Consider the following 16,783-nt stretch of genomic DNA (forward strand, 5'->3'; position numbering starts at 1 on the left):
CTCAAGGATAAACATATTTATTTACTCATTCTTTCATTCCTTCGGAAAGCGTTTGCCTACTACTAATCGTACAACACCTTGTGCCTGGCTTTGGAGGCTGTATTAGTTGGAATGGGTTAGTAACAGGCAGCAATGCAATATGAGAGGCTTCACGTAACACAGCTGTGTTTCTTGCCTACACGTCATGTTCCGCAGGGTGGCTGGGGGCTCTGCTTCACCCCTGAGCGCACGGGCCCCCTCAGTCCTTGAGACAAGGAGGAGAAGGCTGAGGGGTCCACGGGAGCAGTTCAGTGCTGCAGTGCATGAGCCACCTGTGTCCCTTCCATTCACAACCCGTTAAGCAGAACAGGGAGGGGAGGAAGTGTAATCCTTCCAAGAGCCCAGATCGGTGGAGAACCAAATAAGGGTGACCGCTGCCATTTTCTACATGGATGCAAAGTAGTTTTTGCCCTCCAGATGTTCAAGGTCAGATGGAGTACACAGACACAACTGAAAGGTCCCGTATGCTGCAACTAAAGGGCCCACACGCGGCCACGAAGATCCCGCGTGCCACAACCAAGACCCGGCTCAGCCAAGTAAATAAATAAATGTTAAAAAAACCCGCAACACAACACAACAATAGCTGTCACCTGGTGTGATAAGTCCTAAGACAACTTCTTGTAACTCCATCCTTCAGTGGCTCAGATCAAAACCCAGGCATCATCCTGCTCTTCCTCACCCCGCATGTGGGGTCTCTTAGCGAATCCTGCTGGGTCTGTCTCCCACCAGCTGTCTTCTGAGCACATCCACAACTGGATCACTTCTCATCACTTCACCGCTCCCGCTAGAATCCAAGCTACCGTCCCCTCCTTCCTGGGTTATAACCAGGGCCTCCTCCCTGGCCACCTGACTTCTGCCCTTGCCCTTGGCAGTCAGGAGGAAACCGTTCAAACATATAGCCGATCATGAACTCTTTCGCTCAAAGCCCCCCGGCAGCTCCCATGCCCCTCAGAGTGAAATCAGAACTTTTATTTATTTATTTATTTATCTACTTATTTATTTATTTAGGCTGCGTTGGGTCTTCGTTGCTGCACACGGGCTTTCTCTAGTTGCAGCGAGCGGGTGCTACTCTTGGTTGTGGTGCGCGGGCTTCTCATTGCGGTGGCTTCTCTTGTTGCAGAGCACGGCCTCCAGGTGCGTGGGCTTCAGTAGTTGTGGCACGTGGACTCAGTAGTTGTGGCTCGTGGGCTCTAGAGCGCAGGCTCAGTAGTTGTGGCGCACGGGCTTAGTTGCTCAGTGGCATGTGGGATCTTCCTGGACCAGGGCTCGAACCCGTGTCCCCTGCATTGGTAGGTGGATTCTTAACCACTGCGCCACCAGGGAAGCCCTGAAATCAGAACTTTTAAATGTTTAAACTTCATGTTGCTTCATCCCACATTCCTCATTACCCCTCTGACCTCATCTCCTACAATTTCCCCTTTAACCAAGCCTCTCCAGGCCCGGTGGCCTCCTGCTCTACTTTGCTGAGCCCAGAGCACTGCTGCCCAGAGCCTTTGTACCAGCTCTTCTCTCTCTTGGAACGTGTTTCTCCCGGAGAGCCTCACGGGTCACTCCCTAACCACGTATACATCTTTGCTCAGATGTCACCTTCTCAGTGAGATTTTACTGAAAATCGCAACCCCACCGTCTGCCAGCTTTCCTGACCCCCGTGACGTGGTTCTACTTTTTCCTTCTTTCATAGCGCTAATCCATTTCTAAGGCTCCATAAAACTTACTTATTATGTTTATTTTTTGTCTTCCTACACGGAATTGTAAGGCTAGAGGGCTAAGAATTTTGTGCTGTTATCTGCAACCCCTCAAACAGTGCCTGACACTTAGAGTAAATATTTGTTAAATGGCTCGGGTCTTGTGAATAAGTACAAGTACAGGTGATGATGGCCAGAGAGAGGAAGGATGTTTAACATGGACGGGAGGGGGTGACACCTGAGCCAAGTGTGGAAGGAGAGGTAGGTGTGAGCTGGCAAAGGATGGGAGGAAGCAGGTTTTCAGGGAGCAAGGTTAAATCCACTCATCCATAGGCTAAGAATCTCCCTGCAGAAAATCCCGGGGCCTCCTGTTGAGAAGAGAAATAATTACAAATGAACATGTTGGTAATTCTCAGACAAGTGATGGGATCGTTGAGTGCACATGCGTGTTAAAGTAAGACAGTGCCCTTTTCTGTAATGGAAGGTGTGTGAACCGTAGGGCGTCTTTGGTAAAGTCCTTCTTTTCATTCTTGCCTAGCCCTCAGGACAGCCTGTCGAGTTGAAGTTCATGATTTTCTTCTCTTGGTTTCTCTTCTAACGTTGGTATGTTTACTTCCATAATTTTAATGTGGTTTTTTGAACAGGAACCATTTGGTCAGGTCAGGAAATTTGTATTCCTTTTTATTATGCATTTTTCACACAAGTAAGGGTACAGCGTGATGTTTTTGTTTAAAATAACATTCTAACTCTTCTTGTGGATTTTATGCTCAAATTACACTTTTTCTCTGTATAACTTTTTTTGGAGAAACAAATGCATCTGGCATCGAAAAAACGTACATTTGTGGTTCTTTTTTTAAAGGAGAATAAAGTGGTTCAGCTTCAAAATAGTTTCTAAGTGTTCTTAGCTTTAGCAAAATAAGTTTGCGTGAATACGATTGTAATTTGGTTTTCATTTTTTCCCCTTCAAACCAACATAGGTAAAATCCTTAAGCTTAAAGCTTCAGAAACTTCAAGAAAAAGCGGTTGAGGAAGATGATTATGATAAGGGTGAGTTTTACTTTGCTTATTGATTCTTTCTTCCTCTTTGCCATAATGTCCAATTTCTCTTTCCCTCCTTACTTACCCCTATCCTCCACACCCCAGATGAATCGTGTAATCTGTTCCTTTGATCACCTCCACTCAGTAATAGTTGACTATTTTACAGCACTGTTATTTTGTGGATTTCAAAGCACTTGATGAGCAATAATCCTTTGGGTCATAAGTATAACTTCATTGATTGTCCAGAAACACTCTGAATACTGGCACAATATAAGTTATATTAACTCATCATCTATCTGCCTAAGGTGTGATATATCTAAACGTTATTCACGCATCAGAAAATGTTAGTTGAACACCTACTGTGTGCTCAGCACTGTGGAAGGAATAGGAGAGTAAGGTGGACACAGTATCTGACTTTGGGATGCCTGTGAGTGTGAACCTTCATGGAGCTTTCTGACTTCATGCTCTCGGGAACCAGGTGTGGGAGATGGGATGAGCTCAAGATATGATGCCAGGCTGTGCCCGCGGGCACGAATGTATCCAAATTCCCACGTAGGTGGCCTGAAGTAGCCAAGCTGGAAAGGAGAAGTCATGACATGAAGACGGAAGAGTTGGTCAGAAGCCCGAAAAAACAGAATGAGGCACCCAAACAGGAGTTGGGTCATAGCAGATGAGGGCAGTCATGGCAGCCGAGTGGACGCAGGGTAGACTATGTGAAAGGGAAGGTCGCAGGTATGGTTGTCTTGGGAAGGATCTTAGGGACGCAGGTGCCGACTGCAATATCTCACACCCATTTCTGCTGGGTCAGGGGAAAAGAGAGGGCCTAAAAGGACTTCCAGCTTCCCCCAGCCACTCATGAACTTGAGGTAGACTGCTGGTGATAACCCAGTTTCGCACACCGACGTTTGGTCTGGAAATAATGTAGATGTAAGGATCCCCAGGAAGCTGGGTAGCCTTGAGGCTTGGTCTTCAACCTCACAGGCCCATATTCTGGTTTCCCCGGGGATTCGTCACAGACCATGAGGAAATGGGGTGCTACAGGAATGGGGTGAGCGACTTCCACAAGGAGGGTGCAAATCCTCTTCTAGGAGACATCCAGAGTTGATGCTGTCTGAAGTCCTCCTACACCATTGGGGTGGGGCTTAGAGAGTGATGGGGGGTGGGAGGAAGGAGAGGAATTTGGGGATGGAGGTGGAACTCTGTAAACTCTGCCACTTCTCTTTGACAGGCTGTTTCGATGTCAGAATGAGGCCAGGAGGAGGATGAGGGGTGTGGGAGAGGAAGCAGGTCCGAGGCTTGAGGAAGTAGCCCGTTCCCCCCACCCAGCTGTAGACCAGGAGCAGATAAGGTATTCCTGGACCAGGGTGCCCCTGAGGGCTTCTGTCTCCGGAAGACAATTACACCTATGTTTTGCGGCTCCCAGCTGCGGCACACGTTTATTTTCTCTTCCACGGGCTGAGTCTTGGTTCCTTTAACAACACAGCTCTCTCTGTAACACACAAAGCTTCGGACACAGGTGGAAAACCATGCCCTCTTTTTCTGATCAAGAAAAACTCGGACATTCTGGATGTGGTTCTCTCGACGGGCTTCATTAAATGAAGGCCTCACTTCTTTAGTCTTTTCTCCAAAGGTCTCTGAAACACCTCAGGGGACAAGGTTGAACGGGACACACCTCCCAGGGAAGCGAAAAGAATAAAGGCACCTTTATCCAGTGTTTCTGCCTATTTCGTTTCCTTGTTTGTATGTCACTGTGTACTGAAGGAAAAGTTTTGGGGTAGGCCCGGCATTCTGTGCTTTCCCAAGCCTTCCAGGTGACTGGGGTGCATGTTGACATTTGGGCAAACACTGGTGTAGGACTTTCCTCCATGGAGAATCAGGCCTGTGGTACAGTGGCCAGCTGAGTCCGGCAGGTGGGGTTCAGTCCATGGGCCGTGTCCCTCCTGGTGGAGGCAGCAATGTATCTAGGCCCTGAGGGGTGCGTAGGATACGCCGGAAGGGCATTTTACAGAAGGACCAAGAGCTGGAAGAGCCACCACTGCTATAAGCCACCATCCCAAAGTCTGCTTGCCTTGAAAGGAGATTTGAAACTGGATATTGTCTGAAACGGATCGCTGCAGGGCCCAGTGCAAGGACATGGACTAGCACATAGTAGGTGATCAATAAATTCTCGTAAACTGATTGCTACGGCATTAGGGAAGTTTGGACAGCTTTGAGGTGGAGAGCTTGTTGTCGTGAGATTTGTTGAGACAGGATCTGAATACAATTTCCTGTCTCCTAGTTTATGCAGGGTGACTAATAAACATTTTCAGAGTTGCTGAGAATTTCTTGCCACTCAGCATTTAGTCTTTGTGTGGGCTCCCTTCTTTTTCTGTTAGGAGCAGCTGTGCAGCTGTGCTCTGTCTCTGGGGAAGGCGTCTGCCGGTGTCCACGAGGTTAGCCAGAAGCATCTAGAGGGTGACCTTACCCCCTTGGTTTTTTTTTTTGCTTTTCTCTCTTTCTTTCTAGATTCACTCATAAAAATGACTTTGTGTTCCAGAGCAAGGAGCCATAAGCCCAGGGTAGAAAGTTCCATGTTTTATCTCATTAAAGGGCTGGCAGAGTTACCCGCTGATGCCTCGTGGGGAAACCTTCTCAGGCCTCTAATTATTACATCTCTCCCTCACTAGGGAAGGAAGATGAATATTTCCTTATATTCTTGCATAAAGCTGGGAGGGCTTGGGAGAAAAAGAATGTTGCTATTTGGTATGTGCTTAGGGTCTTTCTCCTAGAGACTGAAAATGCGCATCGGTTTCAGCGCATTACTGCTTATCCGATGTCCGCTGTGGGGTAAGGATGAGACCTCAGAGTCCCACAGTGGGAGACACTGCCGTCCAGAGATGGGGGAGGAGTGACCAGGGTCTGTGATGTGCTGGGAGGGAGAAAAGGAAGAATGTGGACCACGATTTTCTTTCTTTCTTTCCCTCCCTCCCTCCCTCCCTTCCTTTCTTTCACCTTTAAAAAATTTTTTTTAATCTTTTTTTTTTAAACTTTTTATTTTATGTTGGAGTATAGCCGAGTAACAATGTTGTGATCGTCTCAGGTGCACAGCAAAGTGACTCAGCCGTACACAAACATGTATCTCGTCTCCCCCACATTGCCCTCCCATCCAGGCTGCCCCGTAACATTGAGCAGAGTTCCCTGTGCTGTACAGTAGGTCCTTGTTGGGTATCCATTTTATTGAATAAATGTAGCAGTGTGTACATGTCAATCCCAAACTCCCTAACTATCCCTTCCCTCCACCCTTCCCCGCTGGTAACCATAAGTTCATTCTCTAAGTCAGTGATGGACCACGAATTTCAATATGGTTACTCTCCTAGTTGTTCCTGCCTGGATCTGTGGCCTCTCATACCCCCTGGCCTCCCGTGTCCCCCAGTGACCATGTCCGCTTCCCAAGCGCACGAGACGAGGTCGTACGGAGGTGAGTGCAGCACTTAAGTGACTCGTATCACTGTGCCGCGTCGCAGAGCTGGCCTTGCTGCTTGTCTAGACTTTCCTTCTTGGAGTGAAGAATGGCCAGCCCTGACTTCCTTTCTCTCTCCTTGTCTCAACCAATAGTCATTGTGACAAAATTCTAGCACGATAAAAATGTGAGGCATGGAGAGAAAAATGATCACAGCAGAGGCCAAGCATGAAACTGTGCTAGAAAGTGGCTGGTTCTTGTCTAAGTTGCCATCGTTTTCTTTTTTTTTTCTGAATTCTTTCTGTAGCAAGATTTCTCTATCCACAGTGGCTCTTTGGTGAGGGTGCAGATTATCCAAGCCAACACCCCTTTCTTTCACGGGGACCCCACTCTGAATGTCCTCCCGTAGCTTCCTGAAGTTGAATGCCTTCTCGTTTCAGAACTCAGACGTGACTGAGCACAGCGAGAACCCATGGATTCCTTTTCACCGCATTTCATCCGAGCCTAGGAAGCAGAAAACAAGCTTGAGTAGAATCTGGTCATTTTTATGCCCGCAGGACAGCAGAGTCAGTGGGAGGTGGGTACCATGCTGGGGTCCCCAGAATAGAAATGTGACTCTCGGCAGCCTGTACCGTTTTGTGTTCTGACTTGAAAAGAGCTGCCCTGAACCGCAATGTGAACGTGGGTGCAGCGTCTGTCCGCAGCCTCCTGCCCACACCGTTCCCTCCTCTCTCCACCTCCCAGGGTCTGGAAACAGCATCCTTCTGGCACGTTATCCACAGGGCTCACCCTCCGTTGCTCTGAGGGGTGCTAGCAGTGTCTCCCCTTGTCCTGGGATGGTGAGGCTTCCATTCAACACACACACAAACAGAAGCTCAAATCTCAAGTAGGTGTTACTCAACTGATTGCACCCTTATCACTCGTGAAAAATGCCAGCGCAAGAACCATCCAAGTCACCATCAGCTGAGATCTTGGCCAGTTCCCGGGAGGAGGTGTCACCACCCTCTTTGTCAGGTGAGGCCATGGGAGCCGCTCAGAGAGGACCAGCGTGTGCCCCAGCCATCCTTCTGCTTTGCCTCCGGCCTTGCTGGGTCTAAAGCATCTTGCATCCCAATGTGGAAAACAGCTTTGTAGGAGCTGTGGGGTTAAAACCTAGCTAGGAAGGTTTTGGATTCTGGAAACTCTTATTTATATGACCACTGGGGAAGGGATGGATGAGGGCTCCACGCTGGGGATGCGTCAGGAAAACGGTCCATGAATTTTTCTAAAACCACTAGGTTATTAGGAGATGAGCGCTTGTATTAATTCAGTGTTGATCTTTAGCGTCATTCTCACGAGAATGAAAGCTTGTGTGTCTGCCTCCTATTTTAGGTAAAACTTTAAAAATTGGGAGACAGGCGAAACGTAAAAACAAACGCTGCAGAATGAGAATATGTACAATATGCCGTTTACGTCCCTTGGTTACATTGTCTTAGGGTCTTTTCCTCTTTATAGGTGAATTTCTGATTCTGTGAGCTAAGGGCAGAGATCTCAGCCAATGGTGGCTTTTAGCATCACTGTTTGTGGGTGCAGGTTTGTGTGCTGGCATTTTTCATGCGTGCTAAGGGTGCAGTCAGTCATGTAACACCTACTTGGGATTGGAGCTTTGTGCACAGACCCAGAGGGTTTATCTACATATGATATCTATCCCTTTCGTTTGTAGCAGAGTAAAGCATGATTTCAGCGTGATGCCGTTTCTTCCCCGTGTTCCAGCTGTGTGCACACCCAGCTCTTTCTGTGTTGGTGTTAAGTGTGGGATGTTAGACCCCCTGGTGCTCTGGGGGCAGAAGCACAGGGGAGCGGATGTCCCTCTTCATGACCACATCGCAGGTCCCTAGGTGGCCTCTGCTTTGCTTCCCCAGTTGTGAGGAAATTGGTCTGCCCTGCGAGGATCACGTGGGGGTGTGGTCACAGTCACTATTCATGATGAAACCTGACAGCTCCAAGGTTAGATGTGCTGCTGAATACAAAACACCAAGACAAAAAAAAGTCTCTTTTCCCACCTCCTCTGTCTAATTAATTGGAACTTGGACACACTTTCCTGTGGGCTGAACTGCAGCACTTTTTAAATTAATTAATTAATTAATTAATTTTTGGCTGTGTTGGGTCTCCGTTTCTGTGCGAGGGCTTTCTCTAGTTGCGGCGAGCGGGGGCCACTCTTCATCGCGGTGCACGGGCCTCTCACTGTCGCGGCCTCTCTTGTTGCGGAACACAGACTCCAGACACGCAGGCTCAGTAGTCGTGGCTCACGGGCCCAGTTGCTCCCTGGCATGTGGGCTCTTCCCAGACCAGGGCTCGAACCCATGTCCCCTGCATTGGCAGGTGGATTCTCAACCACTGCGCCACCAGGGAAGCCCTGTGGGCATCTTTTTAAACCACCACAGACTGCCCGCTATTCTCGGATGCTTTGACATTCTTTCCATGTGCAAAATATACTCATTCCCTCTCAAGACCCCTCAGAGTTCTCATATATGAAGGCATCAGGCTCAGGCTCAATGAGTACAGGTCTAACTCAGGAACAGGTGCAGGTGAGGCTCCTCAGGTGTGATTCCTTGAGCATGGCTTCTTGAGTTCAGTTTCTCTGGATGATCTGAACACCTGTGCACCAATAAGATAGGCTGTCAGCCCCCATGATCCCAACCTACGATGGTGGGACCGGCAAAGGATAACTGCTAAAGATACTTGTTCACAAAGGGGCAGGTGGGAGGCACCCAGCAGCCACTGGTGCATAGCAATTCTGAAATCCACCTGTGGTCAGTTCCTTGATTAGGGTTTAGGCCTACTGCCTGGAAATGATTTTCTAGGCTCTGACCTCCGGTCTCTTGGTTCTACACACTGAGTCATGCTTCCTTTTCCATAAAAGTAGCTTGCTTCCCACTCATACAGGTTTGGGGGTCCAAATGCCTTTTTTTCATTTTGTACTTTCTCTGTTCTTTTCCAACTTGGCATAATTCTTTAAAAAATTTTTTTTAAAAATTTATTTATTTTTGGGTGCTTTTGGGTCTTTGTTGCTGCGTGTGGCCTTTTCCTAGTTGCAGTGAGCCGGGGCTACTCTTTTTTGTGGTGCGCAGCCTTCTCATTGATGTGGGTTCTCTTGTTGCAGAGCCTGGGGCTCTAGGTGCGCGGGCTTCAGTAGTTGTGGCACGTGGGCTCAGTAGTTGTGGCTCGCGGGCTCTAGAATGCAGGCTCAGTAGTTGTGGCGCGTGGGCTTAGTTGCTCTGCGGCATGTGGGATCTTCCTGGACCAGGGCTGGAACCCGTGTCCCCTGCCTTGGCAGGCGGATTCTTGACCACTGCGCCACCAGGGAAGTCCCCGTTTTGGGTTTTATATGAATCCATTTATAATCTCCATCAGACAAAAGCTGTACCCACAAATATCTTCAAGATAAGCCTCTTTTTTCAGGCTTCCTTTAAGGCTTGGAGGGGCAGAGGGTAATGCTCCTCAGAGTCTTAATTGGCTGTTCGACTATTCGAAAGGGTCTGTGATGTGCTACCTTAAATCTTTCTGTGATCTTAAAAAGGGTTTTACAGTTTATGTCCTTGGCCTCATCTTTTGACCATATTTTCCTGACAGCACTCTGGATTTGATCTTTGCCTGGAAGCTGTTTCTTAATCTTAGCGTCATTTGTCATCCAGAAAGGCTGGGAATAAGAAATAATTTGAATTTCAAGCCCTGTAGGTTCTGGCTCCTTTATGGTAACAGTTATTTCTTTGGCTTATTTCTCTCTTCTTACGTTATACTATGGGGAGTGAGAAGCAGCCAGGTGGTCCCTTGGAAGTTGGTTTCAAAATAAATCTAGAACTTAAAAGTTTTCAAACAAAAAAGCCGCTAAACAAGGCACTTTCCGGTTTCCGATAACATTTTCCTTCCTTTCCTTTCCTTCCTCATCAGTAGCCTCCACAAGATCCTTCATGCTTCTCCTAACCGTCTCTTCAAGGCCCTTCCAACTTGCTCGCGGCTCCCCAGCCCCAAACCTATTGCCACGTGTTTGGTTCTTTGTTACAGCGGCACCAATGTAGCACCAAAATCCTTTTCCTCTTATCTGTTGCTGTGTAACAAACTGCCCCCAAGCTTAGTGGCTTATCAAAACGACAGCATATATTGTGCTCAAAAAATCTGTAGTTTGGGGAACTCTCAGTCCAGATAGCCCTTCTTTGCTCCATTTGGCATTAAGTGGGACCTGTGATCGTGTGAAGCCTCGATTTCAAGTCTGGCAGTTGGTGCTGGCTGTGAACTGGGGCTCAGCAGGGGCTGCAGCTCATGGGGCTGCTTGGCTTCCTCACAACGTGAAGGTGAATGTAGGGAGGGACAGAGAGAGAGAAAGAGAGGCAGCCGAAGGAAGCTCTGTCATCTTTTTTTAATTTTTTTTTTATTTTTTATTTTTTTAATGTAGTCCAAATTCATATTAGCTTTTGTTATTTATTTATTTATTTATTTATTTATGGCTGTGTTGGGTCTTCGTTTCTGTGCGAGGGCTTTCTCTAGTTGCGGTGAGCGGGGGCCACTCCTCATCGCGGTGCGCGGGCCTCTCACTATCGCGGCCTCTCTTGTTGCGGAGCACAGGCTCCAGACGCGCAGGCTCAGTAGTTGTGGTGCACCGGCTTAGTTGCTCCGCGGCATGTGGGATCCTCCCAGACCAGGGCTCGAACCCGTGTCCCCTGCATTGGCAGGCAGATTCTCAACCACTGCGCCACCAGGGAAGCCCGCTCTGTCATCTTAAAAAAGTTTTTTTTTTTTTAATTGAAGTATCAATGTAGTTGATTTATAATGTTGTGTTACTTTCAGGTGTACAGCAAAGTGATTCAGTTATACGTATATATGTACATATATATGTGTGTGTGTATATATATGTTCTTTTTCAGATTCTTGTCCTTTATAGGTTACTACAAGATATTGGATACAGTTCCCTGTGCTATACAGTAGGTTCTTGTTGTTTATCTATTTTATATATAACAGTGAGTATCTGTTAATCCCAAACTCCTAATTTATCCCTACCCACTCCTTTCCCCTTTGGTAACCATATGATTGTTTTCTATGTCTGTGAGTCTGTTTCTGTTTTGTGAATCAGTTCATTTACAATGAGGTATCACCTCACACCGGTTAAAAAGTCTACGAATAATAAATGCTGGAGAGCGTGTGGAGAAAAGGGAACCCCCCTACACTGTTGGTGGGAATGTAAATTGGTGTAGCCGCTATGGAAAACAGTATGGAGTTTCCTTAAAAAACTAAAAATAGAGTTACCATATGATCCAGCAATCCCCCTCCTGGGCATGTACCCAGAAATTCAAAAAGATACATGCACCCCCATGTTCATAGCAGCACTAGTTACAATAGCCAACATATAGAGGAAACCTAAGTGTCCATCAGCAGAGGAATGGATAAAGAAGATGTAGTGTGTGTGCGTGTGTACACACACACACACACACACACACACACACACACACACACACACAGACAATGGAATATTACTCAGCCATGAAAAGGGATGAAATAATGCCATTTGCAGCAACATGGATGGACCTAGAGATTCTATCATCTGTTATGACCTCATCTAAAAAATTATGTGGTGTCAGTTCTGCTGCATCCTATTCATTTGAAGCAAGTGACCAAAGTTAGCTCACCTTCAAAGGGAGAGGAAGTAGACCACTTTTCATTGGAGGTATGTTTTAAAATGATCACACCACTTCATTCCACGTGGCAATTCAAGGCTTTTGTGCTAACAGGACCATGACTAGAGGAGGATGGGAACCTCCCTCCTTGGCTCCAGTACAAAAACTTTCAGGGAGAGCTTGGGTTAGGTGCCAACTTCTTTTGGACCACTTACTGCAGCTAAAGTGGTGAGGTACCACCGTTAGCCAAGCGTGTTTACCTGTCTGTGTCTATGATGAGGTGGGGCTCATCTGTTACGAGAAGATGAGGGTGCCGAGCAGATAAAAATAGTATCCAGGATGCTTAGTGCTGAATGAAACACACACACATGAAGGTAACTAAGAATGATTGCAGGGCTTCCCTGGTGGCGCAGTGGTTAAGAATCCACCTGCCAATGCAGGGGAAACAGGTTCAAGCCATGGTCCCGGAAGATCCCACATGCCACAGAGCAGCTAAGCCCGTGTGCCACAACTACTGAGCCCTTGCGCCACAACTACTGAAGCCCGCGCACCTAGAGCCCAGGCTCTGCAACAAGAGGAACCACCGGAATGAGAAGCCTGCGCGCCGCAACGAAGAGTAGCCCCTGCTCGCCGCAACTAGAGAAAGCCCGCGCGCAGCCACGAAGACCCAACGCAGCCATAAATAAATAAATAAAATAAATAAGTAATTAATTAAATAGAATGATTGAGAGCAACGTGAATTTCAAAATGAGGGCTGTTAGCAACATGCAAGACGATTGCGATGAAAACACTTGCCAGAGTTCATTCATTTAGTCAGGAAACATTGATTGGATGCCCGCCTTTTCCCAGCACTGCTGGATGGTGGGGAGTGAGTTGGATTACACACAGTCCCTCCGCAAACCTGCTCTCACAGGTTGCCTCTTATTAGAGATTTTCCAGAGACTTTTGTCCTAATCCTCCCAGGGAAGCAAGGTAACCTTTGATTTGTCTCTGACTGTGTCAGCATCTAGGAGGGCTTTGTGTGTTCTACTCAGAACCAGTTCAGTCCATCAGCAGGTTACTTTATATATATATGTATAATGTGGGGCTGATTGGCTCACATCCTGTCACTGAATTGATAGATGGGTGAATTCAATTGGCAGGATCAACTCTTCTATTTCTACAGGAAGTGACAATTAGAAACAATTTACTCTTTTTTTTTTAACATCTTTATTGGAGTATAATTGCTTTACGATGTTGTGTTAGTTTCTACTGTACAGAAATAATTTATTCTTACTCAACCTGGGAGAGTCAGTAGTTAAAAACACCTTCGAGAGCTGTGAAAAATTTATCGAGTGTTTATTTACATATTTAGTTTCAATTCTGTATATTTTTAGTTGAGGTGTAATTTACTTACAGTGAGCTGTGAAGTGTTTACTAACCAGCTCAGCAGGCAGGATGGAGAGTCCCGGAAGTGGGCGAGGAGACCCAGGGTCAGTGTGGAGGTGCCCTTTCGTCCTGTCATCTGTCCTTGGGCACCAGCTTGCTCCTGGATAAACTAGGAATAGTGCAGGGATTACCCTGTGCTGCTGTGTGGGTGGAAGGTTAACAATGATAATGGTTAATGTGGGTACGTTGGGTGCCTGGTACACAGGTATTGATGGATTGCTCGTTCTCTTTTCTTTCTTTGCCCACCCTTCACCCTCATCCCGCGTACCTGGGTACCACATGTTGGAAAATGCTGTGTAGAGTGTGGTTGCTTCTGAATAACCTCTCTGCCAGCAGTTAACATGAGTAGCATGCAGAAAATAAGGTAGAATGATTTGGCTTCTTACTTTCTGTTTGGCAATAAGCAGCTTATTTGCCTATAGCCTGATTTCTTTCAAGCTGCCAAAAAAAATTCGGAAATGAGGTAAGGCAATATAATAAAACTTGCAAATTTTAATGAGGGATTAGAGCCTGACTACTCTTCACGTCTTCCTGTGGCAAACTGCTTTTCTTCTCTGCAGTCTGAATTTCGTGATCCTGAGTCTCTCGTTCTCTGCCTCATTCTCTGTTGCATGACACTGGATGACACTGAGAAAACGAAATTGAAAGTCTGCTGGGGCTTTGAAAGAATCGCTTTTCCTGGTTTTGAGTGTGGATGGAAAAAAATGGAAAAGGAAGAAAATGAGACAGACATGGAGGGCTAAAGATAAGGGTAAAGAAGAAGAGATTGACGAAAGATGGGTTCTCTGTTCTGGTCCTTTTTCTGTGGGTCGCTGCTGTTTTGTGACCTGTACCCTCATGGGCAGAGAGGGTGAAGGTGCAGGTCGCAGACAATGATTTAATCCATTTAACACGGTCATTTATAAACACGGTGTCCGTTTCCTCTGCATAACGGCAATGATATGGTGCCCCTCCTCCTTCATGGCTTCTTGCACGGGGTGATGCATCATTGGACAGATACTGTGTTTTGTTTTGTTTTTTTTTAAATAAACTGCCCAGGCACTTAATTAAATCTTGCATTCTCTCTAATAAAAAATTGACAGCAAATATACTACTAATGCATGGTGGGTGACAGAGACACACCAGAAGAAAACACGTGGGTATTCCCTCCGGGTTTCACAAGCTCTGCAGCCCACCTTCTGCCGCTCTCTCTGTCCGTTGTTCCTGCTCCCAAATCCATGAGGACTGAAAGCATGGTATGAATGCATCAGCTGCTCCGGAGGCCGTGTCTTAGGGAGATTAATTGTGACCCACTTAAAAAAAAGTTATCTAGGGAAATTTGAATAAGTTTTCTATAAGACATGGAAACAAAAACCTTTATGGGGCTTCCCTGGTGGCGCAGTGGTTGAGAATCTGCCTGCCAATGCAGGGGACATGGGTTCGAGCCCTGGTCTGGGAAGATCCCACATGCCGCGGAGCAACTGGGCCCGTGAGCCACAACTACTGAGCCTGCGCGTCTGGAGCCTGTGCTCCCAACAAGAGAGGCCGCGATAGTGAGAGGCCTGCGCACCGCGATGAAGAGTGGCCCCCGCTTGCCGCAACTAGAGAAAGCCCTCACACAGAAACGAAGACCCAACACAGCCATAAATAAATAAATAAATAAATAAATAAATAAATAAATAAATTTAAAAAAGAAAAAAAAAAAGAACCTTTATGGTATATAAATAGTTGAAGGTTTACCAAGGTCTTCCGTTGCAAGGAGTCAGACACTGCAGAAGGAAAGGACATCTCTTGGCTTGTGGGTGGAAAGGTATAGGAGGAGTGGTTCACCTCTGCTTTGGTGCTGGCTGCTGGGCGTCACAACCCAGAGTCTTGACACGGCTTTGAACCGTGTTCCCCCGCTGCCTCTGCCTCACTGAGCCTCACATTAATGTGTGCCCAGTGGCCAAAGGGTCATTGGCCATTGGGTCATTGGCCATTGGGTCCTTGCCCTTTGCGTCTTGTTTGTCAAGGAGGAAAGGCAGACCAAGTGGGTCAAGGTGGCAAGGCACGTATTCGGAGCAGGGACTGAGTGGGGTCATGAAATAAAGCAGCGAAGAGAGAGACGACCTCAGCCATCAGTCTCCAAACCCACAAACTGAACACCTTTCCGTTGTGTGTTCTATCAACACATTCATCAGACAGTTCTGTCACCTCCTGACTTCATTTGCCTCGTCATCCTAGCCTGAGAATGGTTTTCATTGTACATCTGTTTTCTGACGGTCAAATGTCTCTAAATAATAAGAAACTGGACCTGAATTTGTGGCATCACTTTCCCCTCCAATACGATAGTATAAAATGTCCAACCTAAGATCCAAAGACTACATTTTCCCTGCCACCCCTCCCTGTCTAAAGTCCTGACCTCTGTTAGGTCTCAGCCCAGCTCCTCTTGCTGGATTTCCTCCTGCAGTGAATGGCAGCTCAAGCGAGAAAAACTGGGAGCCGTGCCGGAGTCTCACGTTTCCTTGGACATTGAGCCACTCCATCTCTTGGGTTTCATCTCCTGAAGGTCTCTTCCTTCTGTCCTTAGATCCATCAGTTTTTGCCTGGACTCACACACTAGTCTCTCCAGGGTCCCTGCTTCCCTCCCCACCCTTCTCCAATTTGGCTTTCACTGCAGCCAGCCGTCCTTCTCCAATGCCTAGAGGACCACTTTCCCTTTCACCTCTGTCCATGACTAACGTTCTCAAGATGAATGTTAAACTCAGCCTAGGGTAACACCTTCTCGCCCTGGCCACTGCCTGGCCTACTGATTTCATTTCTCGCCACTCCTTTTCCACCCAGCGTAACTCCCGTACGGGAGGTGGGTGCCTTTTCCCGTATGGTTTTACACCTCTGTCAGCACCTGCTACTCCCTTCTCCATCTTAGATCCTACTAGGCCATCAAGACTTGGTTTCAGGGTCCCTTCTTTTGGGTGCTCTGCACATTTCCCTAGCCTCGTATACATTAAATTTATTTATTTTAATTTATTTGTCTGCGCCGGGGCTTAGTTGCGGCATGTGGGATCTTCGCTGCGGCATGCAGGATCTTTAGTTGCGGCACGTGGGATCTAGTTCCCTGACCAGGGATCGAACCCGGGCCCCCTGCATTGGGATCACAGAGTCTTACCCACTGGACCACAAGGGAAGTCCCATATTATGTTTTAATATAGCCATTGGCTGTGCCCTTGGCTGAACTGTAAGCTGCCTGCAGGGAGAGACAGAGACCCTTTCTCATTTTAGCCTTTATCCCCAGCACCTAGCATCGTGCCTGGTCAAAGTAGACTCTCAAGAAATGGTTGTTGGATGAACAAATGAACGTTTAAGATACATCTTATCTATGAATGATGATGAGCCCTGTTACCATGTTATTAATAGTTGATAATTCTAACAATTGAATCATAAAGTATTAGTGCCTTTCAGGTCAACCTCGTTAAAAACCTGACAATTTGTAGCTGTATGAGCTTGGACAAATTACCTAATCCTTCCAAGCTGCAGTTTTCCCATCT

The 16,783-nt window shown here is 47.0% G+C and overlaps 1 protein-coding gene across 2 annotated transcripts in view; it reads left to right on the forward strand.

The window, feature by feature from the left end:
* Window positions 1-16,783, forward strand: part of DISC1 (DISC1 scaffold protein) — a 363,915-nt gene that overhangs the window by 60,999 nt on the left and 286,133 nt on the right. For both annotated transcript variants that reach the window (XM_057530626.1, XM_057530625.1), the window contains exon 3: window positions 2,702-2,771. In XM_057530626.1, the coding sequence (XP_057386609.1) occupies window positions 2,702-2,771 (70 nt within the window). The remainder of the gene's footprint in view (window positions 1-2,701; window positions 2,772-16,783) is intronic.

The sequence above is a fragment of the Balaenoptera acutorostrata genome, chromosome 16 (genome assembly GCF_949987535.1).
Source record: "Balaenoptera acutorostrata chromosome 16, mBalAcu1.1, whole genome shotgun sequence".
Lineage (NCBI taxonomy): Eukaryota > Metazoa > Chordata > Mammalia > Artiodactyla > Balaenopteridae > Balaenoptera > Balaenoptera acutorostrata.